The following is a 13841-nucleotide window of genomic DNA, read 5'->3' as shown; positions in this document are numbered from 1 at the left end:
TCAGTTATTTGGGAACTTTGGCACATATATATGCACTTTAGTGTTACCAAAAAAAAGTCAAGAGAAAAATCGTTGCTTGGGATTTCCCGAATTTAACTTTGAACCTTTTCAAAATAAAAGGAGAAGGTGTCTAACTCTGATCTGTTTCCCATTTCAAGAGCAGAAAATCATCACAAGTCATCAGAACATGCAGGTGAGTTAGGGGATCACTTTCATGTCAGTTTACCTAAGAATGGCCTAGGTAACTGGCCCAAGGCATTAGAAAATTTTGGTATGTGAATTCACATTAAAACTTGAGTGTGTCCCCACCCAGGATCTATTCTAAGATGATGAATACTTCACTGGAAATCACAAAGTTTAAGATCTTTTTTGGCAAAGGGGCTACAGATGCATGAAGAACTGTAACAGGAGTTTGCTCACTAGTGCTATTTTCCTAGGTGGATTTCTAGAGCAGTATCCTCTATCTGACCACGCACAGGGCTGGTTTAAAGCTTATGCTTAAATAGCTATGTTGCCTGAGGGAAAATTTCACTTTTCTGCCACGTATAAAATTTGTCAGACCTTTTGATAGTGAGTCTCGTCCTGCGTTTCTGCAGCGGTAGGAGGCATTAGTTTCTTGCACAGTTAGGACCACAGCACGACAAGTCCTTGGACAGAGCAGAATTATTACAGCAAAGGATGGGACCCCCAGTAGGCAGATGTGGTCAGAATTGGGGAAGGGGTACAATTTACAAAAGTTCAACCAAAGTTGTAAAGTACTCTCATATTCGGAAAGCAGAATAATATACTTGTTTTCATTAGCAGGGCTGGGTGGAGGTGGAGAGAGTAGAGTTCAATGCAATCTTGGCTGCTATGGCCTCTGCCGGGTCCCATGATGACAACCAAGTAGGAAAAGCCATGAGAATTTGGAGAGAGAGTTGTGTGTTCATCAAGAAGGGCTGTGGGTTAGAGCTGAAAAAAAAAATGCCCGCCCCTCCTCACGCTGGCCACTCACAGGTGATTTCTATGAAGAAACCTCTTCAGGGCGCAAAGTCAGTTTTGAGTCTAAAATCTTCAACTCTCCCGATAGCTACTGATCCACCATCAAAAAGCTAAAACATGTGTTAAGGCTCAGATGTTCAGAGAAGCTGCCGCTCTTTATTGTGAGCAAAAGGGGCTCTGGGAGTCGGCTCAGCGCTCCTCTATCCTTCGGGCGCCTCTTCATCTGGGCCCCTCCCAAACTTCTCTTTCTTTCTCAAAGCTTCTGGGAGATGCCAGCCGGGCTGCGTGTGTTTCTCGGGGCTAAGTGGGCCTCTTGGCCCCAGCTTCTTCCTTGGCCTGACTGCTGGAGGGGGTGATGGAGGGGGAGGAGGACACCATGCCAACCTCTAGAGCACAGACAGGACCACCCTGATTTTGGCCTCCAGTTAGGAGGCAGGGAGCCGGCCTGAGGATCTGACCCCAGGAGGGATCCTACGGGGCTGGGAAGAGGAGGGGCGTTGGATTCTCCTGGGCTGCTCCTTAGACAAAGACCCAGCAGAGCAGCGGCGCTGACATGAGGCTGGGATGCAGGTGGCAACGTGGGGACTCAATCCAAAGCATGCCAAAGAACAAGCGGCCTTTTCTAGGATATGCCTCAGCTATGCCACAGCTGCCCCAGTCGCAGAAAGAGGACTTCTATCGTAAGCAAGAACAAGTTATGCAAACACAAAACACGTGGGCTGGGCTGAGTGGGCGAGCTGGAAGCCTGGCCACCCACCCGGGCTCTGTGAGTTTCTTCCACCCTCAGGAGCAGTCTAAGTGTTCAGCACACTGTTCCAAGTCATGCAGAAGCAGCCAACGAAAATCAGGGGAAGAGGGGCAGAGAGAAAATGTATTTTGAATGTGCAATTCAGGAAGACAAATTTTATAACCCAGTTTCAGAAGCTGGGGCTGGAGGGTCCTTATTCGGGTGCTGAATGCTTTTTCCTACATGATCTTGGAAGGGTAAAAAAAAAAAAAATAACAAAACTGCATTAGCAGTGGGGGTTGGGAGAGCCAATGTTTTTATTTCGGTAATTTAACCCTGATGAATAGCACGTGGTATCATAAAATGTTCGCTTTTTAAAGCAAGTTTGAATTTTTACACAATCTGTTTTAACACTGGCACACACACCTGTATACATGGACGCTGATATGGTCCTAATTCTTAATTTTAAAAAAATTGAGGAAACTAAAATGTTAAATATACACAAAAATGAAGATACTGCTGTAACACCGACCAGATGGCTTATATTCCTTGGAAAAATATTTAAAGCATTTCAAATTAGAGTTTGAATTCATTACTGAACATAAATTCTTCTAAGTGTTGAGAAGAGCAGCTCTCTGGCCCAGGGCAGTATTTCCCTAATTTGCCTAATCGTGAGAATCACTGATGAGCTTATTAAGCATATTAATCTCCAGGGTCCAATCCAGTCCTTTGGAATCTCCAGCTCCAGAGAAAAGGAGGGAATCTGTACCAACCCAGGCCAGTTTTATGACCAAGTTCCACACTTGGATAAAATGTCAGATGGGCTTTGGAAGTTAATCTTCTTAAAAAGCCTGCGTGGGTGAAATTGATTCATTTGATCAGTCAAATTTTAAAAACCTTTTATATGACTCACTTTTCAAATCATAGTTTTATTTCCAGTGAACAAAAAGATGCTTCATGTATGACAACCACATGTAAGGACTGATTTGTTTTTGCTGAATTTGAAAGCAGAAGTGGCAACTGATGTTCCTGTCTAAATGTCATAGAGCAATCATTTCAAAATTACTCTACTAAAATGGTACATATTTTGAAAGAGTCAAACCCTCCACTAACCCAAATATCAAAGTAGTTTTTGAGAAACCTTTATAGCCTAGACACAGAGGAACTTACTCAAGATTTTCATGAAATCTTCATTTGCAAAAAACCTGCCTGGCTTTTCCCTGTGGTGAAAAGAGGGATGAAAACTTAACAGTCGAATTCATACATCAATGGGTAAAAGAAGAGTTGTCTGGTGGCCCCACGATGGTCAGTAGCAGCTACGCTGCATTGCAGTGGAAGCTTTATGTTTATTTTCTTCTAGACTCACAACAGTTCTGCCCGCTGGGCACCACCACCTCCCCTCACAGATGAAAAGTCCGAGGCTCCAAAGGTTAAAACTTGCCCCATACCACGCAGCTCAAAGTTGGTTCCTGCGTCTGTTCTCAGGCCCATGCACCAGTCTGCACTCTGAATGTCCCTGCAGTACAATAACAGCCACAGTCACTCTGTCTTACTGGTACCCCCTTCTGCACCCCTGCCCCCCAGAAATGACTGGCTGGAAAGTACAGTAAGTATCAATTACACAGTGATACACGTCCTATTTCAAGTTGTCCTAGTGAGCATAACACAGTGGTATATGGCATACATTTTCCATGTGTATCCCTAGAATAAATTTTGATAAAAATAAACTGCAAAAATCCTAATCCTCTTAATATGTATTAAATCAACCTGTAAGCATGTTCAATCTTTCAAGAAGAATTCTCTAGTTGGGTCTAAATAGTGTCTGTCCCCAGGCTAATTTTAGAAACTCCATTCCATTTAACCCAGCATTTTCATATGTGGAAGAATCATAAATCCTAAAAATCTAAAGAATTTTCCAAAGTCATTCTAAATTGATAATATACAGAATTCCATGAAGATAAGTTTTCAAGAGAATCAGTCATGTATTTGCTAAATTCTCAAAGAGTTCTGCACACTTGTGGTTTCGTTGAAAATAAAAGGGAGCATTCAAAATTAAAATTGTTGTGACGTGGAGACAAAAATATTCAATGACACGACACATTCAAAAGTCATTATCCCTAAGGTCTTTTCAATCCTCTTCACCTGAGGGTGAATGATTATTTCATCTCCAGTAAAAAAGCTTGGATAACTCGAGAAGATAATGCATAAGTAGTCACAAGGTTGCAATATTTGGAGCAGGAAAGTATGTTACAACTTTAACACTGTATTATGTCCCCTAATTCTCCAAAATCCACATTTTCAAATTTTAAGAAGCTGATGGGATTCGAGGTGGTTGAAGGTGAACAATTCTTTACAGTAACACCGTTTGCTTAGACTCTCTAAAAAATATAGCTGAAATTGACTTACATACTACTCCGTGTGTTTTTTGCTAATAAGCTCTCTCTCAGGACAATTGTTAGAGAATTACACAAATTGGGTAATCATTTTATTTTTAAATGATTATATTTTTGTAATCACCAGTTTTGTCGGTTTATTTTTCCAGGAGAAAAACTGACATTTTAAGGGTCCAAAAAGGAAACTAATAAAATTGCTTGATTGTGTTTAGGAGACATTTACAAACTTTGCTCACTTTTTTTTTGAGGGAGAAAATATCATAGGGAGGTAAAATCCAGCTCCACTCCCGGCCCCCGCAAAAACCCCACAGGCTATAGGTAAGATTACTCTAAGAATTAGTCTTATTTTTAACGCATGGAAAATAGCAAAATTATCATGCGAACATAAGGAATATATACTATAATTCATAAATGCCTAATTATGAAAACAATGACATAGTCATGGTTAGAAGCAACCTAGCAATCTCATATACGATGCAACTACATGTTGTATGATCATTCCTGATATACATTACATTCAATCCTCATCAAATGAAAGCTGGCTATGTATAAATGGCATTATAAAATCAACATTTCATATCACAACCATAGCATGCAAGTAACTACGCGTTAGCTGTAAACAGCGACGTGCTGTTCGTTACCTTCCAGAAACCCAAAGAACGTGAAAAGCGCATATGTATCTCTAAACAGCAGTTATACTTCAGTGACTTTCATACTGAACAAAACTGTATCATGTAAAGCAGCTTTGGACACCTCTCAGTGTTCTCTGCAAATGTCTCGTAGTCACCCTGAAGTTAGGAACCTACACATCCCAGGAAGATCCGTCATGCTACTGAGTTCTCGTGCACTTGGTCAAACTCAGAACACACGTGGTCCTATGTGCCAATGTGAAGGCCATTTTGCATCGCTTTTCCTTTCTGCCATAATTTGGTTTTGAGTCACTAATAATAGGCTGCATGGGGGCAATAATGAACTTCTTTTTTACACTGGAGACTTTCTCTCCTAACACTAACATGTTCATGTTAGAAATGAGAATTCTGTAGATGCTTGCCGGCAAATACTCCTGTCTGCTTGTAGTCTCAGTGAAATGGTTGGCAGGAAAGAACCTGGGTCATATTCTAACTTGGGAGTTGTCGCCTCTACAATACTTTCCATCACATTTGTAAAGAATAGATAAACTCTAGCAGCTAGGAGACAAAGACCAAAAAAAGATGATCTCTTCTTATAAAAATGCAGAGGGATCATTGAGTCCTGATTCAATGGCTCCTAGGCAATTACAAATTGCCACGTCAGAGCAGAAGGGCTACCGCAGCTCTCTGCAGCTCTGGGGCACGGAGGCTGTGTTTGGAAGGAGTGGGAAAATCGATCATTGGACCAGCTCCTCCCGGCTCTATCAGCTCTGATAATGAGTTAGGCGGTCAGCATGGACCACAGGAAGGTTCTCTTTCCTCAGAATTCCAATAAACCTCCTGTGAAGTCACACCTACCATCTGTCTAAGTGCATTCATTTGGTTCTGCATTCCAGTTGGGTGGAAATAGCCACATTCTCAAAATGAGTTTGAACTTGATACTGTCATGTGAGAAATTGAAACACATTGCCTACATCCTACTAAATCAAAATCTTGCATTTACATTTACAGTGAGAAAAAACAGTATTTAAAGCCATTGCCATTTGTTCATTTCCTGTTCATATATAAGTGATTTAAGTTTGCTCATGAGGCAAAAACTATACAATTCTCATCATTCAGGCATTATAAAATGTCTTTCTTTAATGTCTTGGGCTATAAACAGTTTGGTTTACACGAATTACATACTTTTCATCTGCATAAGAAACAATATACATCTTTTTCCAGAGCAATTTAATGTTATCTAGGGTTTGCTTAAGAGACTTTTAAAAACTGACTTTATCACCCTTGACCTTCAGTACTGTTACTCCTATAAAACCCGTGAACATTCTTTGGCCACTTGGGTCATTGCCCATCTGCAGGGGACTGTACTTGGGTCCTGGGACCATACATAGTTTCGCCTCCATAAAACTTGAGGCCGTGGACCAGCCTGAACGGAAGCCACTGACAAAGTGAGACGGTACAAGTGATCCAGGAGCAGCTCCCGTTCCTCAGACACAAGTTCCCTGACGCGTCGAGAGGTGGGGTTTACGGTTTCGGACTCCGGAAGTCTTGTCTTTACTGTCTGAAGGCTTCTGCTGTGAAATATCTATGAGGGCGCTGGCAATGGCGAGGCCTGGAAGAAAAAGAAAGAGGCCTTGAAATGTGTGGTTAGGTACTGCTAGGATACACCAACATGGGCCAACCGTGGTGGCTTAGCACCGTCATCACGCTGTTCTACATTCAGCCATCAAACGTTTAGCTGCTTAATGGAAGGTACAAGGTAGTTTAGTCTTTACTTATGATGTTACTTAACTTGAACATATGAACTTCGCTCATGAGAGAAGAACAAGGATCTAACAAAGTTCATTGGCTCTGACGTCACACAGTCCAATTCAGAGAGGACACGATACCGCAGAGTTGTGGATAGGACCCCCAACTTAAGTTTCTGTGTCTGAACACAGGTTTGCTATGAATGTACGAGGGATTTTCAGGGTTACTATTTGTGTGTGTGTGTGTGTGTGTGTGTGTGTGTGTGTGTGTGTGTAACAAAGGTCACTGCATTAAAATTTTAAAAAATAGGGAAGTTTTAGGTTTTCACAGAAATTGAACCAATACTGAAACATGATTATACACTAAAGTCCACAGTTTGTGTTAGGACCCACACTTGGTATTGAATGGCTCTATGCGTTTTGACAAATGTATAATGTCATGCATTCACCATTCACCAAGTATCATGCAGAATAGCTTCTTGCCCTAACAATCCCCTGTACTTTATCAATGTATTTCTCCCCTTCTCCTGGGCCTCTGGGAATCACTGATAAATTTTTCTAAAATGTCTCTATAATTTTGACTTTCCCAGGATGTCATATAATTTGAATAGTAAAATGTAAGTCTTTTCAGATCGTCTTATTTCACTTACCAATATGCCTTCAAGTTCCATCATATCCTTTTTTTTTTTTTTTTGGTATAATGGCTCATTTCTTTTTATCACTGAATAATATTCCATTGTATAGATAAATCACAATCTGTTTATCCACTTAAGGGCATCCAGATTGCTTCCAGTTTTTAGCAATTATGAATGAAGCTGCCATAAACATCCTTTTCCAAGGTTTTGTGTGAACCTAAGTTTTCAGTTCACAACTAGGGGCACAAACTTTGAGTCACACTGTAAGGTTTCAGCTTTGAAAGAAACTGCCAAACTGCCTTCCAACATTGCTGTGCCATTTAGCGTTACCACCAGCAATGAAATGAGCGCTCGCTGCTGTTGTCCACACCCTCAACAGCACTTGGTATTGTCGGCGTTCTGGATTTTAGCCATTCCGATAGGTATGAAGCTGTAATTCATTGTTGTTTTAATTTTTAATTTCCCTAAAACACCTTTTCATATGCTTTTTGGATATATGTATATCTTCTTTGGTGAGTTATCTATTCAGATCTTTGGCTCTTTTTTCACTGAGCTATTTGTTTTCTTATTGCTGCTTTAAGAAATTTCTTTTACATTTGTGACACCAGTCCTTTACCAGATATGTGTTTCGCAGATATTGTCTCCCAGTCTGTGGCTTATCTTCTCATTCACTTAAACTGTTTTTATGAGGAAGAGCAAAAGTAGCCCGGGAATAAAACTGTGCTCTGCACAGGAGCATGTGGAAGAAAGGTAACATGTAGAAATTCAGCTGATAAATATCTTACATATAAGAACAGGGCCTTGAGTATTATCAGCAGAATATCAACCCGAAAGTGATCTCTAGCTCTCCTGGGCAATCCCCCAAAACAGTTTAGTTACCCACTGTTGTCCACTGATGGACAGGGACATCTGGTAAAATGTTCAGGCATAATAAAGAATTTCCCAAATTTGTCAAAGCAATGGCTCCACACAGATACCCCGGTTTATCATGGCTACCCACACATCATTGCAGTTTCTATCGAGCCCCCTATCATTCTGGAGTGAAACAGGGTGTACCAAATCACACGGTAAACCAAGAGGCCAGAGTGCCTTCCGCAAGGTCCCAGGGACTTGACTCTGGACGGAGCTGACCCCACCCCTGAGGCCTCACGGACAGCTCCGCGGGGTGCTGATGCTAAAAAGCCTCACACGTGGATTTTACCCTATGGAATGTGTCATGAGACAGTATGGTTTATTCCTGTGGGTCAGTCTGCTCTTAACTGGTTTACAGGAGCAACAGCAAGGTCATGTGAGATACATGGAGATGTATATGATTGAGTACATGTATGTTTTAAAGGAAAAAAGAAGCCTGAAGTAGATCTGTAAATAGAAGTGCAGCTATTTGTGGAGGAGAAACCTATGGTGTTAGAGGGAGGGGCTTAAAAAGTGATAGCTATCGACAGCTAATTCCTTAATCTTCCATATTCACCCTTGGAGGGTTGCTGTTAAGGAATGTCCTCTTTCAGGATATTAAATATCATCCTGCATTTCTCAGAGGCAACATAAGATCAAGGGGTCAAAGTTTAAATAAAAATTGCTTTCTTGACTTTTGAATAGCACATACGAACTTCTTACATGTCCAGCACAGATGTTTTGGTCACTTATTCTGCCATAGGAAATACTTATTGTGCTGCTTCTTTAAGGGAGGGAGCTGAAGCGCATTACTGAAAAGAGACCCACAGACCCCAGTTGTGCAAACCGAAAAGTGCAGTTCCGACAGGCCTTCATCTCCTGGCAAACCACTGTCGCCATTCGCAGCCTCCTGCTATTTCATTCCTGGCACCACGCAGTCCGGCGATGGCCAAATATGACAAATGATACGTATGTGTTTACTTTCACGTGGACAGAGACCACTTACACTAATTTCAATGATCGCAGCATCCAAATATGAACTCATGTTATCCATTAAACTATTGTGTGACCAAGTCCGAAGGAGTTCTGAGAAAACAAATACTTTCCCATTTACATGTTGCTCCGAAGGGCATTCCCGTGCAGAAGGTACAGCGCCAGCAAACAGTTGCCAGGAAATAGTATGCTAATGGGAAACCGTCACTGTGTCTGTACTCTGGGGCATGCGAAGTGCAAAGCCTAATTAAAGCCTTGTCTCTCACAGCACATCCGGGGCTTAGTAATGGTCCGTAAACTTGGAAACACATCCAGTTGAAAATAATAAATCCTGAACCACATTTCAGTTCTTAATTTACAAATGAAATTGCAAATCATGCTTATTTTCATTTGACAGCTTTTGGTCCTTCCCTATGAAAATGGAAAATGAACTGCACTTTCAGATTCCGTGTAAATGGCAATACGAAGGTAGGAAACCCTGCATTCCTTCCCGGGTGACATCTGAGTGGCCACCAGGTGTACTCACAGAGGACACCGAAAGGCCCCTGGCGCAGGTTTCATCTTCTTGATGGGCCAGGTGAGGCTCTCACTGAGATTTAAGCTTGTGTGCTTTATTGCGCCACGCAGCGTGTGGCCTGCCATGAATAAACCCTGTACAAATCCTGTCAGGTTGTTAATAAGTAACACACTACTTGTTGTAGCTACCTGTGTGCACACTTAAGTGTCAGATTATTGGGAGCAAGACTGGATTACTGTGCCTGCCTGGCTTCCTGTTTGAATGTAGGGAGAACTTTAACAATAGCAACCCCCAAACTGCTAGGGCCTCGTCCAACCTACAAGGGGGCCTGGACACAAAAGAGTAGGGGAGAGTGAGGAGGAGGCCCCTGTCCTCCTGAATTGTCTAGTGTATGGAAGACTCATTACAGAAGGGAGAAAGGAAAATTAAAGTCATTTCTATCATTTCCCATCAGCATGCTTTATCGTAGGGAATCTAATTTTCTTAATTGATAAAAAGAAAAGTCAAGTCAGTAGCTCTTTCAAAAAGACAATATTACCTCTGCTTTCCCTGCAATGTGATATCTATGTGCTTGTAGGAGGCCAAAGATACAAATGGGCAATGGCCAGACCATGCAGAAGACCAGAACCCTGGCCCACAAGCAGTGGCAAGCTGCCTGGGGAACCGACCCCCATGGCAGCAAGCAGCACAGAAGTCCCCCTGCCATGTCATCCTTGCAGGAAGCTTGACTGCTGTCTCCCCTAATAGTTCTAGAAGTCAAATGATTAGCTCTGTATTGATGGGCCCCCAATACCAGGACCTGATCAATCACTGACAGCTTCTGTAAGTTCTGTCCCTGCTTCCAACTCAGTACCAAACAGAGAAAAGAAAATATGCCCCCCCAACAGCCACACAGGACGCCCTGCATCGAGGTCGCCAGCTTACTCCCCAAGGCCACAGCCCCCAGTCAGCGTGTCCTGGAAGGCTTCTCTGTGTTCCATTCTGGAGTCCCCACACACCTGCCTATCTTTAGGTCTCTGCCAAGACCAGCCTTAGCGCCTGACTCCCGGCCATAGACAGCAAGTTCTGAACAGATAGCCTTTGCTTGTTGTTTGGTTTATTTTTACACCTATGATGAAGAGATAGACAGAGCTTGAGATCTTTCCTGGATTAAAAAAAAATATGCATCAATAAAATAAGAGCAATTTAGAAGTAAGTTCTCTGCTTCACCCTCTGAGGCAAACGCTTCCTCCTGGTGTAGATTGCCCCGGAACCATTTCCCAGTGTTGGGTTACCCGGCGACGACCCCACGCTCCCCAAACCAAAGGAGGAAGCCCTTGCTCCCAGGAGGATGCTGCGCAGCGTCCCATGAAAATCAGGTCAGTCTAGAAGATCATTTTTCAAAACGTCACACAAATCATCTGATGAAATCCACTTATTGCGTTCTCTGGGCCTAGCACAGTTCCTTGTTATCAAAGCAATACAATTAACTGGGGGAACAATTCATTATTTGAGACTGGTGGTCTAAAGGAATTTCATTTACCACGTCAAGATGATTCACAGACACTGCGGGCCAGCAGAATGGATATCAAAATATGCCGGGGGATTCAATAAAAATGCCGGGGTTTAAATATTTATTGTAAGCTTTACCTTTTTTGCACCTGGAGTCCTTAAATACCAGACACTATGGCAGTTAGATTATTTAAATGTGAATTATAAACCTCATAAGAAAGCAAGTACCATCTTCTATGTCCTGTTCCATTTTCTGCAACCCCTGGCGTTTCAACCCGGTGCTTGTGATGAGGGACATCTCGTGGCTGCTCTGGATCACCCAGGGCAGGGCCAGCTTGGAAGGAAGCGGACTCCTCTGGGACCATGCAGATCTTCCGAACGTGAGTGCAACTTCATAGTCACCGCTTCGGATGCCACGAGCTACCACAGGTATTTTGTAAATAAGTAGAAGATGCAGCAAAATTGCATCTTTACCCAGAAGCTTGGGGGGGGGGGGAACTGTATTTTCTTCCTAAAATTGAAGAACTTTGTTTCTCGGTAACCATGTGTAGGCATGCCCTAAAGAAAATGCAATATAAACATCTAATAGCTAAATATTAAAATGGCAGGTACACCTTTTTAAACCTTTAAATTTGTGACAAAAATCACCCCCCCAAATCAGTAATTTAGTTATCTTTATAAAAACTCTAGGTTTTTCTAATGGAAGCAGAGTGGTCTTAGAAGACTCCAGCAGTAACCCTCTACTCATAAAATTACTGATGTGTGTGGTTTTTTTACAATTATGCAAAACAATTAATAAGTACAGTAATAAAATACTGCACATCAAATGAAATTGCCTCAGATAGAGCATTCTCACGTTCTATACAAACACCCCACTTCTGTTTCACATTTGAACAAAGCCTCGGAAAAGGCATTCGCTTTGGAATGCTCTCCTCTCCAGTCTGTGTAGAAGCAGGCACCACTATATATTTTAATTTTCCAGGAAAACAGCTTCATTAGGCGTGAAAGGTTAATTGCAGGTTTAAGTGGAGCTCAGGGACCGGTTCAAGGTCTGTCGTGAATTGCACATTCCGCTTCAGGAAGACTTGAATGAGGGCTGTAGACTGTTTACCCTGCTGAAATGTTTTACTACCTCATTTACTATCTGTCTTCTTTTACGGCTTGTATTTGTAGTTCTTCTAAACCTTAATGGCTACAGTTTTATTTCACTGTAATCAGATTTAAATGGAAATACCATGCGGGGATGTCTGAATGTTTTCCCTCTGATTGTACACAGCTACATACCAATCAGAGCCTTGGCCATCCTTCACGCGATTAAGAAAGTGACTTTGGGAAACTTAGATGTTACGTAGACTCCACTATTGTGCAGAGTTAATTGGACATTCAGTGTGGCCACCCTTGCTAATATACAACTGGGGATGGGTGCATAATTAGAAAATATGCATTTCTATTTTGATTTATCCTTTGGGAGGCCAGCACAACTGAAGTCATTATTAGGCAGAGCTCCAAAGTTTACACTGTTGAACAAAAATTGAAATACTTCAAGTGCCAAAAACAGCGAAACAACAAATGGGCTAGTCACGGTCATCTGAGAGCTTAAAGAAGTATTTCTCTTCACCTACCAAAGACCAGTGATAAGTACAGATGTCAATGTTTGAATACAAATGGTAATGGTATTCTGGTGGCAGATTTTCGTTTGGCCTTTAACACATCGTAATGTTTTAGGATTTCATTTAGAGAGGCGCTGTACAAGTTCTATAAAACGTAACCCTCCTCGAGTACCACAGATGCCGCTTCCCAGAGCACTGCTAGGTCCTCCCTAGACTCTATGGAAACTGTGACCTCACTGGGGAGGGTGGGCTCAGAAAATAATGACCATTGCTTGTCTCCAGTCATTGGTGCACATCTTCATGGCCTTAACAAAGAAAGTATCTTTTAGATTTTAATTCTAATTTTAATCATGTACTAGAAATTTTTATTTTGAATTTTTTTAAAAAATTTTTTAGGGGCACAAAGATGACAAGCATGAACATTGAAGCTACCTTTCAAAGTGGTTAAGTAAATTCCCAAATGATATTCCCTCTTTCTAAGCCAAGTGGGAAACCATTTTCTAGTATTTTCTTTCTTCAATTAAAAAAAATCTGAAATATGATAATACCTTATTTTAAGTCCTAATCATCCTTAATTTAATTTAACTGGAGTACTTACTGCTCATTGAAAAAACTCAAATATGGAAGTTTTGTAGTAAGAGACATAATTTATTTTCCATTAGGTATGGACATTGTACTTTAGCATTTCTGGTAGTAAAATGTCATTGGTTGCTTCAAATTAAATGAGATTATATATGACAATATTTTATAAGCTGTATTTATAATGTATTATACAAAGTTAATCATTTCCATTATAAAACAATCAGCTACTACTACTAATAATACTAAATCAAAATTAAATCACAAATTTCCAGAAAACTCCGGAGTCCTAAGGATCAAAAAATTCTTTGGAGAGCGAATCACTTCAGCCATTATTTCTTGAGTGCCCACTATATATACCCTAGGCACTGCTCTGGCCCCTAAGGATTCAGCAGTGACTAAGACAGACAAGACATAAAAGACTCTGTTCTTCCCAGCAGACCAAGGTTGTGTGCTCTTTTGACCAAGTTATCATGGGCTTAGAAAAGTGCCTGGCACATAAGAGCTCATAAATGCCCATCATCTGACATGATACTATAGAGAGAGCATCCTAAAGAGACCACCAGAAACTACTAGAACTGATAAAGGAGTTCGATAAAGTAGCAGGATACAAAATTAATATTCAGAAACCAGTTGCATTTTTATGC

At 41.4% G+C, this 13841-nt stretch overlaps 1 protein-coding gene across 3 annotated transcripts in view; it reads right to left on the bottom strand.

Annotated features, from left to right (window-relative positions):
• Nucleotides 1–2048: 2048 nt before the first annotated feature.
• ATRNL1 (attractin like 1) overlaps nt 2049–13841 on the bottom strand; it is a 506958-nt gene continuing 495165 nt past the window's right edge. For 2 of the 3 annotated variants that reach the window (XM_053668563.1, XM_053668565.1), the window contains one exon: nt 2049–6342. In XM_053668563.1, the coding sequence (XP_053524538.1) occupies nt 6218–6342 (125 nt within the window). In that variant the 3' untranslated portion in view covers nt 2049–6217. The remainder of the gene's footprint in view (nt 6343–13841) is intronic. The other variant, XM_053668567.1, reaches the window with a different exon arrangement.

This window comes from Artibeus jamaicensis, unplaced genomic scaffold (genome assembly GCF_021234435.1).
Source record: "Artibeus jamaicensis isolate MK-2021 breed Jamaican fruit bat unplaced genomic scaffold, CSHL_Jam_final contig_490, whole genome shotgun sequence".
Lineage (NCBI taxonomy): Eukaryota > Metazoa > Chordata > Mammalia > Chiroptera > Phyllostomidae > Artibeus > Artibeus jamaicensis.
This window is presented reverse-complemented; position numbering and strand designations above follow the sequence as displayed.